At 39.4% G+C, this 19,130-nt stretch overlaps 1 protein-coding gene and 1 long non-coding RNA gene across 4 annotated transcripts in view; one reads left to right on the top strand and one right to left on the bottom strand.

Moving 5' to 3' along the window:
- Positions 1 to 7,383: 7,383 nt before the first annotated feature.
- On the top strand, positions 7,384 to 11,892 carry LOC148973468 (uncharacterized). The gene is made up of 2 exons (XR_016146637.1): positions 7,384 to 7,462; positions 11,840 to 11,892. It is a non-coding gene; the product is annotated as an uncharacterized LOC148973468 (long non-coding RNA).
- A 2,030-nt stretch (positions 11,893 to 13,922) lies between these two features.
- Positions 13,923 to 19,130, bottom strand: part of LOC120462366 (NACHT, LRR and PYD domains-containing protein 12) — a 34,831-nt gene continuing 29,623 nt past the window's right edge. For 2 of the 3 annotated variants that reach the window (XM_039650982.2, XM_039650981.2), the window contains 3 exons: positions 16,846 to 17,016; positions 16,466 to 16,636; positions 13,923 to 16,352 (listed from right to left, as the gene is read on the bottom strand). In XM_039650982.2, the coding sequence (XP_039506916.2) occupies positions 16,346 to 16,352; positions 16,466 to 16,636; positions 16,846 to 17,016 (349 nt within the window). In that variant the 3' untranslated portion in view covers positions 13,923 to 16,345. Of the gene's footprint in view, positions 16,353 to 16,461; positions 16,637 to 16,845; positions 17,017 to 19,130 lie in introns of those variants that run through there. The other variant, XM_089120070.1, reaches the window with a different exon arrangement.

Consider the following 19,130-nt stretch of genomic DNA (forward strand, 5'->3'; position numbering starts at 1 on the left):
TCATCAGTATTAAAACAATAAAAGACCTGCAATATTTCAGTTGGTGTGCAATGAATCTAAAATATACGAAAGTTTAATTTTTATCATGACATTATGGAAAATAATTAACTTTATCACAATATGCTAATTTTTTGAGAAGGACCTGTATATAGTAGGGAAACATGCAATTCCGAACGCAGCCCCTGCGTTTGTACAGCTGGAGTTTGGAGAGTTAAAGATGCCTCAGCTTCGTGCTGTCCTCTGCAGGTCAGATCAACAATCACAAGCAGGAGGACTGAACGTGCGTTTGGACATCGTGCAAATAATACAAATACAATATTTAAGAACATCCAGTCATTTTATGAACATCCCAATCAACAAATAAGAGTTTTAACCTCATCAACAGGACAATGAAAGAATATTTGAATAACTGAATTTTCCACAAAAAAACACATTAAAATACAGTAGTCACAGAAATAGCTGACACACACACACACACACACACACACACACACACACACACACACACACACACACAACATGTTGTGTTTTCATGTTTTATGGGAATCTTCTGTAGACAATGACTTTTATACTGTATAACTATATTGACCAGGGCAGTCTGCAGTGGTCCCATATATTCACCATCATTTAACCCTGGAGAACCCAAGGACCCTTTTCTTCTTTGGAAAATTATGAACAATGCATTAAATTACTGCTATAAGTTCACTGAACACCAAAATATCCACTTTTTCAATTTTAACCATTTATTCCCTATTTTAGGATTAAAAAAATCACAATAACAAATTCTGTCATTGCAAACTATTTTAAATGAAAATAATCAGTCAACCACACAGCGACATTTAACAATGTTTTTTTTTTTTTCTGTTGCTTTATTTGTTGCATGTTAGAACTGGATTTCAAATGTAAAAACACTTTGGCCAATGGAAACAAAAACACAAGGCCAAAATCACTACCTGAAAACACTAACACTATGGGTCTTTGCTTATCCAAAAATCTGTTCTACTAGAGAGAGGAACTAACACTAGACATTGTGGTAGTCTTTGAAACAATTTATTTTTTTGTTGATGCAGAGAGGAATTGCACATTTTTTCACAGTGCCGGAGTGGCCATACTCCCTGATAAGATATACTACTTTATTAGTCTCTGGCCCTGTACTACTGAGGTAACTTAGTAAAATATATTATACAAATGAAATTATTTCAAGGCTTTAGTCAAATACAGGACTGTCACCATTCTCCATCAAAGTCACTTAAAGAACCAAAGGGTCATTTTTGACCCGACATTTGTTTAACCCAGAGGATCATTTTTGGCCCATTGTTTTTTGAACTAGCTCAGAGTTGCTAATTTATCACAAAAAAAAAAAATATATATATATATATATATATATATATATATATATATATATATATATATATATATATATAAAACGTACTTCTAGGCATTCTGCAAGCAATACAATACTATAGATTAACAAAAAAATATACAATTTTACCTACCGCTGGTTTGCTGAGAAGACAATTTTGTTTGGATAGGTTTAGAGCTCAACAAAACAGCATGTGGTCAGCCATCTTGTTACTACCACTCTGACACTTGTGAGTTCAATATTCATCCACCAGGTGTCTCTATGCAGTGGCCAGAAGTGGCACTCTGTGCTTTCGAAGTTAAATTTAATTTTTACAGTTTTTTTCGATTGCTTATAAGCACAATTTCGAAAACAGGGCCCGGTTTGTCACCTGATATGTTAATCAACAGGTTTCAATGGAAAGTTACTGAATCCCCCTACCATATTTATTGGGGGCAGACCATTTGCTTGGTTGTAATTTGCATTCAAACAAGGCAGAAGGTGTTAACTCAAAGACCACATTCCTTTGTGTGACAGTGATTCCTAAACTTCTTAAAAACCTTATTACCTTTTCTTTTATTACTTTGGGAATGAGACATTATTACCAGTCACCCTGAGACCATCAAAATGATTCTAAACAATCCTTAAAGATGATCAGATTCACATTAAATCCATATTCTTGTGTGAGTTTTCAGTATCATTAACTGAGAGAGTGAAAGAGAGAAGATGCATATAAGATGAAGAGAAAAGGGGGTAGGGTGTCAAATGTTAATTTGCAAGCAATGAATTTGTCTTCAGAGGCCACTGGTCGGATATTTTCTCTTTAACCATTTTTTTTTCAGTCTTACAGCACGGACAAATCACACTAACCCTAGGACTCTTTCGATGTGGAAGAACTGGATATCTATAGTCAAGGAATTTTTGTCTACTTAATCTGCAGCTACTTATGGGTGTTGTCATTAACATTATTTTATTTTTTTTTTTTAAATTAATTTTATTTGTTCCCTTTTTATTTGATAATGCTCAATGTCCCGAAGTGCTATGGTGTGGTGGGTTAGAGGGGAATTAGTAGCCATATAAGTTTTCTTTCTTATTGTACAAAAATGTTGTCAACTTTTTTCAAAATAAATAAAAACACTAAATTACCCAAAAAAAAAAAAAAAAATTTACTGATAATTTACTCATCCCCATGTCATCCAGAATGTCCACGTCTTTCTTTCTTCAGTTGAAAAGAAATTAAGGTTTTTAATGAAAATTAAATTTTCTCCATATAATGGACTTCAATGGGAACCAAACGGTTCAAGGTCCAAATGAGAGTTTCAATGCAGCTTCAAAGGGCTTTAAACAACACCAGACGATGAATAAGGGTCTTATCTAGGACCCTTCGAGTCATGACTCGAAAAAAAGATTTGTTCATTTTGATGAACGAGTTTGAACAGGAGAGTCACGAATGCGCATCACAGAACAGAGCAAGGCGAGTATTTGTGCTTATAAAACTTAAACTTTTTTATTTATTTTTTAAATGACCGATCGTTTCGCTAGATAAGATCCTTATTCATCGACTGGTGTCGCTTAAAGCCCTTTGAAGCTGCACTGAAACTCTCATTTGGACCTTGAATTCCATCATTACTGTTAATGTAGTGAGTGTGTTGGGCTGATAAAAATAACTCCAATTCACCAATACATAAATGAGAGGAAGATTTTATTACATCATAAACAAGAGAATCATGTACATTTATATACCGACATGACATCATGACTTTTGCGAGTTAACTCTCTCGAGTCAAGTGGCGTGTTATCTCCACACATTTTGAGCTATCCACGTGTATCCGCGACGGTGTATGTCTACGCCATTAATGTCCGAGTGATTCCGCGTGTATGTACACGCCGTCAAATGTCCAAAATGTAGATCTACATCTGGGGAGTGATATTTTTTTCTTAGGATGGCGAGGGAGACTCATAAATGCTATTAACCCCAGTGACGGGTAGGTTTAGGGACGGGGTTGATGTAGGTCATATATTTTTATATGTAAGGGTTAATGCCCGACGAGGTGTCCATGGGCTATATGCACGCATAAGTTCCGCATTTGACGCAAGGATGCTCGTCCATTTCCGGTTGTGGAGATTTAAGCGGAGGAGAACCGAGGAAAACGGGATTATGGCAGAGTCTTCAAAATTTACTGTCCTTGTTGGAGAATTCTGCTTGTCCTATGTACATGTGAAAGAAGAGTGCTGTACATGTGAAAGAAGCATGCTGAGCATGTGAAAGAAGCGTGCATGTGATGTAATGCCAAGCAGAAAAAACTAGGGTCTTAGGGCACATGAGGACAGGGACGAGAGAGTGGAAAAGTACCCAAAAAACACTTGTAGCACAGATGCAGGTGTTGGGAGGCACTGGGAGAGAAACAGATTGTATACAATGTAACAATGTGCCACTGGGAAAAGTGTACTGAAACAAGGAGCCCATTGTGTAAAAAGAAATGATACGCATGCGCAAGGAAGTTTGCCCCAATTAAAAATAAAATGATAATGCAGGTGTTTTTAATCTGGGAGGAGTAATAAGGAGGAGCAAGGAGAGAAAAGATAACAATTTGAGCGCTAATTGGCTACCACAAGGTATAAGAAATGAGTGCAGACCATTGTAAGATGAGATGCCTGGCCGACATCTCACTTTGTTGAACTGCTCAATAAAGTTATTCTTCTGAGACCTGAAACCTCGACTCTGAAAGATTTTCTCTGAGAGCTGAACCAGACTTTGAGGATTTGAGTTGGGACTGGAAATCTGCCACAACATAATTGGCGTTGCCAGCCAGGAGCGGGCAGGGGTCAAGCAGCTGTGGTGAGGGCCCTGGTGGAGATCTCACAAAACAAAAACAGCCGGCCGGCATAAAGAGGTAAGCAGCTTTTGCTTATAATTTTGTTTTGTGTGGTCACTACTGGTAAGCTGTCACCCTGGTTAGTAATTGTTTTAAAATATTAGACTCCACCGTAAAAAGAACCTAAAAAGACTAAAATTTAATTGAGAAAAAGGGAAAAGAGAGTCGGGCTTTCGGGTCCTGTAGAAGCGCTTGTGTGTGTGCTGTGAGTGTTGTAACGTGAGAAGTACGTGCGAGTGTGCGTGTAAAGCGTGTGTGTGTGAGCGCTGTAGCGTAACTATTCCAGCACAAGAAAACGCATTTGGCGTAAAGAAGTGCGCTTTTAATGCAAAGAAGTGCTGCATTTTTATGTTTGTTTGTCTTAAAAGCGTGAGAAGCACGCTGTAAATGTAAGAAGTGCATTTACATTATATGTTTTGTTTGTTTTAAAGCGTGAGAAGCACGCTGTAAATGTAAGAAGTGCATTTACATTATATGTTTGTTTGTTTTAATGCGTGAGAAGCACGCTGTAAATGTAAGAAGTGCATTTACATTAAACGTAAGAAGTGCGTTTAAGCGCAGACGTGCGCCAAAAGTGCAAGAAGTGCACTGGGGGGCTGTTAGTCTATTATTTGTATGTTTGTTCCGGGTGTTTTGTTTGTCTTAAATGTAGTAAGTGCACTAAGTGTTCGGTTATTTTTACCAAGTGAGTGGTGAGGAGGGCAGTGTAGAGAGAGGCTAATTATATATAAGTATATGCAAGATGTGCATTAACTTAGGGGATTATTAATAGATTGAGGAATCAGAATAAAATAACTGAGATGAAAAAATATAAACTGATTAAAAGTACAAGAATAATATTATACTTCAGGGGAAGACACAGAGAAGAGGTGCCTTTGAGATATACTGCAAAACAAGTCCGGGCGTATAGCCAATCAGTAAATCACTTGTCAAAATTCTGGGCCTAAAAATGTGTATCAGAGAACAAGAAACATTGGCCACTTGCCAGACTGTAAGCGTTGGGATCCAGACAGAGAAACACAGTTTTTGCTGGACAAGAACTGAGTAACGAAGCATTGTTTCTGCATTTAGTATAAGATATCAAATAACGAGTGAATGTATATGTATGTGTGTATGAATGAAGTCCCGGGTGTGTGAATGAATATACTAACAAACTAAGTGTATCTGAGTTGAGATAAAGAAATAAGGAGGGAGAGAAGTGACAGAGAAAGAGAACATTTTATTCTTTGACATCTTAAAAAAAAAAAAAAAAAAGAAAGAAAGAAAGATAAAAGGAGGAGAGTGAGAGATCATTATGAGGCAGAGGAAAAAAGAATACAGAGAGAAAGAAAGGACAAGGATGCTTTTGAAAATGAGTTTATAGATGACGAAGGGCAGAGGCAGGAGTTAACAGACCAAAAAAAAAAAAAAAAAAAAATAGCTCTTTAAAAAATTGACAAAGATCACAAATTTGAATCATCTTGAGCAAGAATGGATTGGCGTGAATATATATATAATAAAAATAAAAATAAAACAGAATACTCAGACCACACCTGAACAAAATTAACCTTCCAAAAAACATTAGAAATAAAGATAAATCCATTATATATAACATACCTGAAAAGAAATGCGTGAAACACTTGGTCTTTGGGTTTGGGAGGAGCCACGATTTTGAGGAACATGAATATAGTGATTCCGGGGTCAGTACAGCGGGAAAATGACACAATCGTTAAAGATGGACAGGGAGAAGAAATCAGACCAGCACTGGTGGATAATTTGACTAGTTTTGAGAAGCAACCCCAACCATACCAGTGGGTAGAAATTCAAGAAAAAAAAAAAAATTGTAATGATGGACAAATAGAAGGGAAAAATAGACTGAGAAAAACAGCCTATTCTGAACAATAATTTGGCTTTGTCTATTCATGGTTAAAAAAAAAAAAAAAAAAAAAAAAAAAAAAAAGTAAAAGTATGTGTGCGCGCATCAAATGCACAGATTAGGACTGTTTGAAAAATAATGATATTCATTTATGATATTCATTCATAAAGAGAAACTAAAATTATGAAAGAACACTTGTTTCCCTCTCATATAGCACAAGTAAATGGTGACTGTGATCTGAGAAAGAGAGGCAGAAAGGAGGGGCTGTCTGGCTGCAAAAAGATAGTGAGACAGTGTGTGTGTGTGTGTGTGTGTGAGAGAAGACTCGGAGTGAGAGAGCGGAGGGAGGGGTGATAACATCCCGGTGAGGAGGAAGATTGGAGGCAGTTCAGATGTGGAATGCATATGTTGAAAGTGAGAAAGAGAAGCATAGAAGGTGGATGTGGAGGCAAAGGGAAGATGATGATTTGAGACGAACAGCGGAGTTAACCAAGGGAATAAAAAATCATTTTTGGTTGAAAAAGAGAGTTTATTAATGCAGAGGGACAAAGAGAAGAGTTGACCGAACAAATGAGAGATGCATTTTTGTCAAATTTGACACAAATAACAAACCTTGATCAGCTTGAAACAGAGTGGCCTTATATGAATTGGTTTAAAATAATTAAACGTCACATAACTTTTGAGGCCTTGCAGCTGCACCTGGACAAATTTGAGCTGCCCAGATCCCTTCTTCGAGAAGCATTGCCAGTCACCTCAGAGATAAGATTGGATACAGTGTGTGTTCCTTATCTGAAAAGCAACTTGGGCCACATTTGGAACCTTGTAATAGGCTCATGTGCAAGACCGGTAAAGTGAGAAAGCAACACAATTTTCCAAATAGAAAGATCAGGAGAAGTTAAACCAGCATTGAGGGACAATTGGACTCTGGACAAGATAGCGGTGATGGTAGTACTGAGAAATAATCCTGATCAAATCCACCACTTGTTAATAGAAATATACCACGGTAAGGGAAGATTTGGAAGAGGTGCCAATTATAGCTTGAAATGCTACGCAGGTCAGATAAGCTAAACAAAAGGGGGCACAGGGAAAGGAAGATATTAACCAAAAGAGAACAAAATGTAATAATTGATTTATTTAAACCATTAAAACTGCCACTTTGTACTAAAGAGGAATTAAACATAAATATAACCATGCTGGCATGGTCATGAGGTGAAACTCTCTCCATCTCTCACTTATCATCACAGGGTAGGAGAAATAGCTGTACGGGGTCGCTGGTTTGGAGACAAACGAGCCTGGGACTTCGAGTTGATTTGCCTGGGGGAAGACATCATTTGGCAGAGCAGTAGCAGAATAGAAAAGGGAGAGGTGACATCGGGGCCATTATCTAAGGTACTAATACAAGTCCTTTTGAAATATTTTGAAAAAACAAAACAGACAGTTATTGATAATAACCTCAGTGACTTTGAGCAATTAAAAGTATAGAGACAAGTGCTGTGGTAATGGCTTCGGGGTCACCTCAAGCAGAACCTCCTGTAGAGCAATTGGCAACGCAGTATCCAATATGCAAAGATGTCATTAAAGACTTATCAAAAAAGTGGGAGAAGAGAACTAAAAAATTTAATACTAAATGGCCAGCAGAGGGAACATTTGATTTGGCAATGTGTAGAGAAATGGGAGCCCTTATAAAAAACCACAAACCCCAAGATAAAAGCAAGAAAAGACAGGCAAAGCGTGAACACGAACAGGAGATATTAAACTTATTTAGAGATGTGGGCATACGGCTGGCAAAAGAACTGAGAGATAAAGTAGGAAGTAAAAAAGGTGAACTAGATACCCCACCCCCGTATGCACCGCCCTTTGATGTGACTGGCAAGCAGTTGCCCATGATGAGTGGAACGGTGCAAATACAGGGCCATGTTGAGTTTGATGACGACGAAAGAAAGAGTGAGACAGAAGAAGAAGTCAAATCTGAATCAGAAAGGGCAGAGGTTGCAGGCCTGCAGAACACTTTTGAGAAAGCAGTAGTTGCAGACAGACAGGAGCCATATAGAGAGAAAGGAGCTACAGGTGTGAACAAAAACTTAGAGTGGGTAGATGACAGCTGGGGGCTGCCTACCAACCAACAGAGGAATCCCACAAAGACAATTAGATATCCTGATCTGTCCAGAGTATTGGAGGAATTCGGAAAGACGGGAGGACGGATGCTAGAGCCGGAAAGCTGCTACTCCCAAGAAATGGAAAAGATATCAAGGAGAAAAAAGGAAAAAGGTATTCAGCCCACCAGCCCCAGTCTCGCGGAATTGGGGCAGCGACTTAGCAAAGCGGAAGTTGAGATTGACCACGAAATACAACAGCTGAAACAGCAGGAGAGACAAGAAAATTACAGAAGATCACAAGAGCACTGCTCAAGGCCCCGCTCTGTCAGCCCTGGTGGAGAATTCAAACGTGTGTCAGGAACCCTCCGGCTGGAAGATATGGCTCAAAGTGAACCTCGTTGGATTCGAGGGTGTGACCTGAGGGAAAGACCTGTCTCAAGATTCAACTTAGACTATGAGGAAGGGGACTTCATCGAGAAATCAAGACAGTGCCCCATCTTGATTAAAGGACAACAAGGACAGTATATTCCATGGGCAGGTCAAGACCTGGAGGGGCTGATCTCCCGCCTACCAGACTTACATGAGGGAGCAGGGAAATGGATCAAGATACTGGAAGAAGAAACAATGGGAAAAATCCTAGCTGTAGGAGATATTAAGGCCCTGCTTGCAAAATGCATTGGAAGCACCAAGATGAACGAAATACTGAAAGCTACAGGAATTGGTGGTGCAGTTGATTCAGTAAACATGGATCATATACCCCTGAACACCTACAGGACCAATATGTGGCATGCCCTTCGACAGCGCTATCGAACCCAACTAGACCCAAAGATGCTAAAAGGGGAGCCTATAGGAGATGAAGAAAATCCTATCTCCTATGTCCAGAAGCAGGCACGGAGGTGGAAGCAGGAACTGGAAAGAGACCCAGAAAGAGACGAAGTCATAAAAGCACTTTTCAGATCTGCTGTAATAGATGCTATGCCTCCTGCAGTAAAAACCAAACTGGAAGATGTGGTTGGACTACGCTCAAAAACATCAAGGGAATTTAGTGACCATGTGGCTCATGCTGTGGAACAATACCGGAAAAATGAGCAGAAATTGAAAAATCAGGAACGAGAGCTTCAGAGAAGACTGACCCAACTGCAGCTGGACGAACTGATAACTAAGAAGAAAGTTCAAGCTGCCATGAAGGAGTCTAAAGACCCATCTGCAGTAATGGCTGCTGTAAACATACCAAGCCAGATACCACAGCCACAAGTGGTGCAGCAGACACCACAGGTCATACAGCAAGCACCAGTCCACATGGGTCAGCCACAAGTGGTGCAGCAGACACCACAGGTCATACAGCAAGCACCAGTCCACATGGGTCAGAATACCCTACATAATGTCAGCCATCCACAGCAATCTAATGCGCCCATAGTGATCTATGTACCTGAGCAGCAAGGCAATAGAAACCAAGCAATTCCTGCACCAGGAAGAGGAAGAGGGAGAGGACGAGCCTACAGCAACCAGCAGAGAAACATGAACCAGTCTAACATATGCTGGGGATGTAATGAATCTGGACACATCAAAAGAAACTGTCCAGTTAACCCATGGCCCAGAGACGAACTACAGATGCAACAGCCTTGGTCACAGAGACCCATAAGCCAGCAATACCAAGCACCAGGACCAGTATCTGGACCAGTCAATCCATGGCGTGGCCCAGACCAAGGATACTAGGGGTGCCCAGAGAATCCTACGGGGAGGAGTCAGCTGCCTATGATATCAACGAATGCTGACCAAGAACCAATGATGAAGATTGAAATAGAGAACAGAATGGTACCAATTATGCTGGACACAGGGGCAACTTACACATCTTTAAGTCCAAGCTATGCATCACACCTCCCCAAGTCTGGAAAATACGTCAAGACAGTAGGATTCTCGGGACTAACGCAAATGGTACCAATGACAGCCCCTGTCCGCATCAAAGTCAAAGACTCTGAGATCAAGATCCCAATACTGATATCAGACCAAACACCAGTCAATCTATTGGGTAGGGATGCTATATGTGGATTTAAGTTGCAAATGTGGTGCTCACCTGAGGGAATATACATAGAAAAGGCAAGGCTTAAGCAAATGGTAATGGTAATGGTAGGAGAGGCCAAAACAGAAAACCTGAAGACAAACATATATTGTTTAGGAAACATACAGGAGGGAGTGGAACTTACATTGGGAAAATGGGGCAGATATATCAGAGAACAGTTTGACAAATCAGCTGCCCCCGAAATTGAATTTCACTGCACAATGAGATATGACCCTTCAAGAGATAGCAGAATAGAACAAGAATGGTTAGAAAGAACAAGGGAGCAAAATGTGAAATTAACATCAAAATCAATTATTTTAGGCCCAGCAGGAGCAGCCTTACATGTTGAGAGCAATGACTTCACAAAAACATGGTTTAAGGTAGAAAACTCAGTTCCTCATGTCACCTTGTATGTGAATGAAGGTAGTCAGGCACAAGACTTCATGGCCCCATGCTAAAAGAGGCTGCAGAAAAACAGTGGAGAGACACTGAGAACCCCTACATTTTTCAAACAGATGACATGCGGTATCTAAAAATCCTGTGTACAACAGAAATGGTAGGAATTCAACAATTGATAATTGAAGAAACAGAAGAAGACAACCTTATGTCTAGAACAAAAGAATTGATGCTAGAAATGGAAAAATAGTTACCATCAAATTTATGGTCAACAAATGACACTGACGTAGGGCTTGTAAAATCAGCAAATCCTATTAGAGTTCAGGAGTGCTGATTGAAACCGAGAGTTTTTGAAATACCCCTATTTTGCCAGTTGAAAAAGCGAACAAAGCAAAATGGAGACTAGTGCATGATAGAGGGCAGTTAATGATGTAGTAGAAGATTGACCAGCAGAAGTCTGCATACATTGTTGACAAATGTTCCACCTGCTGCTAACTATTTCACTGTGATTGACCTTTGCTCTGCATTTTTCAGTGTTCCGTTAACAGAAGAGAGCAGACACCTTTTTGACTTCACATATCAAGATAGTATTGCTCAAATGCAATCAAGAGCAACACCCCCTGAGATACACTTATGACAACAAAGGGGGGCAACTAGAGATGCAAACAACATGTGGAGATCAGAATGAAGGACTTATGATAGCTCCTCTACCATTACTAAACATCTTGATTCCTGATGTGCACAGTTTTGATCACTGTGCAAGGGGGGAAATGTTGAGAAAGATAAAAAGACAGGGATTTTGGTCCCCATACTTATGGACAAGGGTAAATGAATTTTCAAATGAATGTGAAATAATGTCAGAAAAGGAACAGCAACCCCAATAGGCTCTATTCCAGAAGGACTTTTCAAGCATCTAGTGATGGATTGTTACAGCCAAGATGGAGACCATATGCTAGAGACGAGGCAGCAGCAGGACTTGAATTAATATTTGTATAGATAACGCCAAATAAGAATTTGGAATGGATTAATTACATATATTACAGTCAGCAGAGATTTATTAATTACACAGATGAAGCACTCCAAGCTCTAGAAGAACAACTAAAAGACACAAGCAAAATGACCTGGCACAACAGACTAGCTCTGAATTGGCTCCTGGCAGAAAACGGAGGTGTGTGCGTAATGTATGAAACTGACTGTTGTACCTTTATTTCTAAGCGGGCACAGCCCCGGATGGATCATTTACTAGGGACATGAAGAAGATATAAGAATTAAGACCGGAAGTTGCTACCAACGCGTGGGAGAGACGGGAGCTTTGGGTATTGGCTTGACTCAATATTTGCATCCTGGAAAGACTGGCTCATTCAGGTGGGAATAATATTAGCAGTATCAGTTGGTGTTTTCTTTCTGTTGTTTTGTTGTGTTGTGCCTTTCCTCAGATCAATGCTGGCCAGTGCAGCTGCCAAACAAATGATCAATGTACCAGTGAGACCATCAGGAGTTGACATTGGATGTGCCAACGAGATTCACCCAAGTGCCCCAGACATGGACGAGCTGGACGAGTTTCTGTAAAGTAACTAACTGAGACCATATGGAAAGATGTAGACAGAGGAACTGTACGTAAAGCGCGGTCACCGATTGTCAAAGAAGGCAAGGGCAGACTCAACTGGTGGTTTAAAAACCCGCTGTCTGCTCCAACACCAGATAGCGCTCCAAGGCAACTTGAGCACCTCTGGCAACGATGGAGCAACCCAGATAGCACTCCAGGCCACCGGAAGCGCCTGCGAAGTTCCTCTGGCACCGTGGGACAAGATAAAGATTGAAAAATGCAGGGAAACACAAAGAAACATGCCCCTTAAGCTGATGGTGTAAAAAGGAGGGTAGGATCTTTTACTCCACTCTAGTCAATGGAGGGTGGAGATGTTTGGTCCTGCTTCTCCTCCAGGGTGCACCTATGTGATGTGGGTTAGATTGGTAAAAGGTGAATGGTCTATATTGACCATATTGGTAGAAGGAGAGAAGACCGACTCATAAAGATGCATCCTGGGCACAATTATTGAGTGTGGGACTAGAGAAAGTCCCAAAGGGGGGCTATGTTGGAGAATTCTGCTTGTCCTATGTACATGTGAAAGAAGAGTGCTGTACATGTGAAAGAAGCATGCTGAGCATGTGAAAGAAGCGTGCATGTGATGTAATGCCAAGCAGAAAAAACTAGGGTCTTAGGGCACATGAGGACAGGGACGAGAGAGTGGAAAAGTACCCAAAAAACACTTGTAGCACAGATGCAGGTGTTGGGAGGCACTGGGAGAGAAACAGATTGTATACAATGTAACAATGTGCCACTGGGAAAAGTGTACTGAAACAAGGAGCCCATTGTGTAAAAAGAAATGATACGCATGCGCAAGGAAGTTTGCCCCAATTAAAAATAAAATGATAATGCAGGTGTTTTTAATCTGGGAGGAGTAATAAGGAGGAGCAAGGAGAGAAAAGATAACAATTTGAGCGCTAATTGGCTACCACAAGGTATAAGAAATGAGTGCAGACCATTGTAAGATGAGATGCCTGGCCGACATCTCACTTTGTTGAACTGCTCAATAAAGTTATTCTTCTGAGACCTGAAACCTCGACTCTGAAAGATTTTCTCTGAGAGCTGAACCAGACTTTGATGATTTGAGTTGGGACTGGAAATCTGCCACAACATCCTCCCGTCTTTGAAACGAAACATACATACGTTTAGAAGTAATTTTATATATAGTTATGTTTATTTAATATAATTTTAAAAAGAAGCATAAACACAACGAGGAGTGTCTGTTTTATCTGTTTTTGTGACTAACGTTTCTTTATTATAACCATGGAGTATAAAATTCAATATAAATTCTCAGTATTGCATTGGACTCTACGATCGGCGGAAGTTATCGAGCATCCTTAATCCTTCACCGGAAATACCGCCGTGCATAGAGCCCATTGTCAGGCTTTAATGGACGACGGCAGGCGTGAACCGGCCGACGCGCAGCGGAATGCCTCCGCCGAAGTCCATTAAAACCTGACAATGGACACCTCGGAGGGCATTAACCCGCTTATACCATGGTTACTTGCCAAATAAAACATTTTTAAAACATTAGTTTATATTTTAATTAGGCTAAATCTAGTTTTTTCAAATAATAACTTGCCTGACGATTTATTTAGTAACTTGATATAGTCCGCTCAGCTTGTAGAACCCTTCAGGTTCAAAAATGCATTTTTTTTTTTCATGAAACACAAAGGTAACGTTAGGCATAGTTATTTTTTTATTACACATAAAACACTATGTGTTAAACTAGTCTACACTAACTACCGCTGTAGATCGACTCTCCGATGCTGGAGTGGAGATCCGTCAAATAATGTCGGTGACATCGATGCGAGAGCAGTCTGCGGGCTTACTGGGCTCCGTCAGTCCGTGAGAGACTGACGAAATAACGTCATAAATAAAAACGTTATAAAAAAACGTTATTTCGAAATAACGAAAAGTCGCTCATTGTTGTATTAGTAGGCTATGTAATATCTACAGGGGTTGGACAAAAAAACTGAAACACCTGGTTTTACTACACAATAATTTGTTAGAATGGTGAGGGCCTCATTTTGCATCCAAATACAGCACCAATTGACAGATAGAAGTCCTTCACAGTGACCAGAGGGATTATGAGCCGTTCCTCTTCCAGAACAGTGTCCAGGTCACTATATGATGCTGGTGGACTCGCTCCTCCAAAACACCTCAATAATATTCAGATCTGGTGACTGTCAGACCATGGGAGATGTTCAACGTCACTTTCATCTTCATCAAACCCTTCTGTCACAAGTCTTGCTGTGTGTGTTGGTGCATGATCATGCTGATACACGGTTTGAGCATCAGGTGCTCATGATCCTCCAGAAGGGTTTGGTTGTCCTCGGCAGTGTCGTGTCCATCAAATACAATCAGGATTGTCATGATATTGGAGCTCAAACCATCACTGATCCACCCGTGCTTCACTCTGAAGATTGGCCGCCAGGCATATAGATGTGAAACCTCCAACATTGGCCAGTGTTTCAGTTTCATTGTCCAACCCCTGTAACTTGTAAAGCTTTTGTTCATATTACGATGGAAGGAGACTCTGGGAGACTCTCTGCACGCTGAATTCGTTTTGTCATCATGAGGATTTATTAACTCAAAATCACACAGGCAAAGTGCTCACTCTTATCTTGCTGGATGCATACTGAACTCTGAACTCTCCAGAGCTATATTATAGACCCTTTTACAGTTGGTAAACATGGTGACGTTTTTTGTGGGCGGAGCTTAGGTGGAGGCAGAAAGATCCATCTGGCTGCTTCACTAACGCTAGCAGCAAGGATTGTTAGCTTGTTTATTAACAATGACTGGAGAAAATCCGATATTATCTTAATGTGTAAGGTCACTCAGTGTCCAGGACCGCTATTGTTATTTCCAAAAGTTATTTTTAACGGACAGAACCAGATTGGCCGACTTGTAGCCGCCTACACGCTCACTCAATGCATGGATGATCTGACAGGATTAACGTACGTTACCTCGGTTGAGTGGCCTGACTTCTACACCTACCTTATAGAGAAACCGATCGTAAAGAGAAACTGAATCTATGAATATGAATCTTTAGATGCCTATATGGTCCTGTACACGACTTGTTTGAACGATCCGCAGTTCTGCAGAGCCAGCGCCGAGACGACGACAATGTAAAGAGTGAAATTACAGTGTGATTTTAATTATGTGAATATTTTCTATAAATAAAAGTTCCAGATACAGCATATTCATTTTTCAATTCTTGCACCAAACGACACAACAAGATGACATTTAATAATAGTAACAATTATTTAAGCTCATTATTATGTAGCCGAATCTGTGGTGTTTTGTATTGGCCGCCTCCAGTTTTCACTTTGTTTTTTACTCCAGCTAGTGCTGTGACGTAACTGTGACGTCGGCGCAAAAGGGGTCTATATTACTGACATGTGACATGGCCAATAAGAACACAGGATATTATGTCTATGGCATACGATTGGTTCTTAGCAGAATGTAAGAATACTACATAACTAACGTTAGATGTTTGTTTTGATAAAGCAAATTGTTAACGTATACTTTGACTGCCTGTTGCTATGGTTACTCACAGCTGTTGTAGGCAGCGCATTTATTTATAAATTTCGAATGGTAAACAGGCAGTTTCACCAGAACTACTTTACTGGGTGTCCTCGATCACTTTTTAACAGACACCCTGCAGCCAATCAGAATCGAGTATTCACCCAGACCATGGTATAAACAGTAATAACGTTAAGTCAACGGCGTTTATAAGCACGCTGAAAAGCGATTATGCGTGTTGTTGATAGCACACCAAAAATGGAAATACGAATTGGCATGTCATAAACACGCTATTTCATGAGATCAGTCAACCCGATCTCACGACCAAATCATACGAATTCGACGCATGATTAAAAAGTGTCTAATTCGTACTAACTCATACGACCTCACTCGTATGAATTAGTACGATTTTGCTAAATCGTACATATTTTACGAATTGGCCAATTCGTATGAATTCGTACGAATGACCTACCCCTTACCCCGCCCCTAAACCATCATGTGGATTTAGACAAATCCTGTATATACAGTCTGTATATACAGTAAACCCAGTAAAGGTCATGTGACTTTAGTGTTGATGATGTCTCTAGTGGCTCCATATTCACCATCATCTAATATCTGTTAGTAAAAGAAAACACAGAAAGTAACACATGCATTACTGACAGATCTGTTCAGAGGATTAACTCGTTCAAATTACATTATTATATTATGTTATGCGAATCAATACTTACAATAGTGTCTCAAGTTTATAATGTGGATTATCTTTTAAAGCAGAGAGACTCTTCACACTTGCATGTCTTAATCTGTTCTCAGTCAGATCCAGTTCTCTGAGGTGTGAGTCTGATCTCAGAGCTGAAGCCAGAGCAGCACAACCTTCTCTTGTAAGATTACAATCACTCAACCTGCAAAACAACAACACACACTTCAATCTCTCCGTTAAACAGGAACTACACAACCACATAAAGACTGAGATATTAACCAGGAAAGGAAAGGGTTTATTGTTTTTATTACTTCTTGCTTGATTGTGTATTATCATAAATCACTATAATCCAAAAACATAAGAACAATAATGTTAAATAATTTGATTATTTTTCCACTTCAGATTATTTACATCAATTTCTCCAGGCTACAATGAGGATCTTTCAGTCCACTGGAGAGGAGATACACTCCCGAGTCTTGCAGTTTATTCCCAGTCAGATCCAGTTCTCTGAGGTGTGAGTTTGATCTCAGAGCTGAAGTCAGAGCAGCACAACCTTCAGCTGTGATCTCACAACATCTCAACCTGTAGAACAACAACACACACTTCACTCTCTTAGTTCAACCCACAAAATGTTCAGTGCGGTGGTTCCCCAGGACTGGAGAAGAGAACCACTGATATAAAATGCATTTAAAACCAGTCCTCACTCTATGTCTCTATATTTCCCAATAATATGTCTAAGAAAGATGATATTTAAATGCTTAGTTTTATGATTAAAACTCAGAAATTTCAAAACATAACGCAATGCAATGTTGATTGAGAAATGAATAAAATAAACATTCTTCCAAAGCCTGATGGATAATATCTGATACATTTGAACGTCATTCAAAAAAACGTCGGATAAAGACTGATAAATCAATAAATCTAAGTCACTTCAGTCCAGAAACCCATCATCTTGAAATATTACTAACAATTTAAGTATTATTCTAATATTTACTTAAAAACCTCTGTTAGGCCACTGTACGTGAGCTGTATCGTTTAGGTTCACCACTACATTTTCTTTTGCTCAATATGTTCAACGTTAATAAAAGGTATCCAAACAAAAAGTTCTCCACGCATTATCCTGCAGTTAATGAGAAAGTGTAATTTATTGGTGCACTATATTGACTGCGTATTGAGACATAAAAAACTGTTGAGCTAGATTTTCAACCAATCAGTGTCGAAAATGTAAGTAGGTCATAGCCGAAATCAAGCTAATATCTCTACGCACATGTAAACATGGAGGAGGACGTAAGCAGCACATCTTCATCTGATAGCGGCGATCAAGCTCGACTAACACCCGTAAAGTGTATTTCTATTTCGTTCTTACTGACCACCAGAGGCAGTGCTTCCCACTGAATATTATCTTTCTTGCTCATGCTCAGGTCGAGTCTAATAACAACAAATTCATCACATGACCAGGTACGTCATGGGGATCCCCTCTACTTAACCCCGTGACATCCTGCAACCTGTCTCTTTAATCTTCTCGTATACGTGCAGATTGCAGGTCGAAGAGAGAAAAAAAAAGAAAAAAAACTTTTATTCAGAATACTTGGATTCCGTCAGAGCCATGTATTTAGAGAGTTCTGACAGTCCCATAGACCGCCATTGTAACTCAGGAATGCGGAAGTGACGCATGTCATGGACCCGCCCATTAGTTCCAACCACTGATATTTCCAGCATTAAACCGCATTCATTTTCAGTGCTTCCGAAGTACGCTCGCTGGTAAATTAATGAAATGACTGTATTTTTTTACTTTTTCACACATTAGCCGACCTCTCGTGAATCTAGTCTGTAGTTATATGTTATGTAGCCAGATCTAGTAAATGTTTATTGGAAGATAATAGGTTAATTGCAGCGATAGCTTACGTGACCAACACTTCACTAATATTGTTAGCTAACTTATGGTTACCTGATGTATATAATATTGTTTTATAACATCATATATATATATATATATATATATATAATATTAGATATACTATATATATATATATATATATAACATTAGATATACAATATTATATATATATATAATATTAGATATACATACACACACACACACACACACACACAATTTATTTATTTAAATGGTTTAGGGTTATGCATGTGTTTGTGTAATGTATATAGGCATACATAATATATATATATATATATATATATATATATATATATATATGGGGGGGGGAATACATAGTACCTCGTATAAATGTATTTGTGTGTTTTTTCTGATGAATGGTTTAGTCTATGAATAGGGTAGGATGAAGGGCTACATTAGCCACTGAATTGAATCCCAACAGTTATGGATCATATTTAGGAACAAATATTTTACTCATTAACTCATCATCATCATCATCATATCTTTATTCAGGACATACATATTAAATGGTCCATAGCACTATAGAAAATAAAGTACATTCAAAATATAGAAAAGATACCTAACAGTTAAAATTTACCGAACATTACTGTAAATATGGTCATTGCTACGTCATGGGATCAGTCTATATCCCTCCTAAATCATTCATTTGTACATGCACAGCGTATTTATATTTTACGTTGGTTGTCGTGATTGTTATCCTGAACGGGCCACCGGTCCATGGGTCTTTGCGTGATCACGGTAGGCTAATGGCTGAATCGGAATTTATAAGCAAGATCACGGG

The sequence above is a fragment of the Pimephales promelas genome, chromosome 15 (genome assembly GCF_988280905.1).
Source record: "Pimephales promelas chromosome 15, fPimPro1.hap1.1, whole genome shotgun sequence".
Lineage (NCBI taxonomy): Eukaryota > Metazoa > Chordata > Actinopteri > Cypriniformes > Leuciscidae > Pimephales > Pimephales promelas.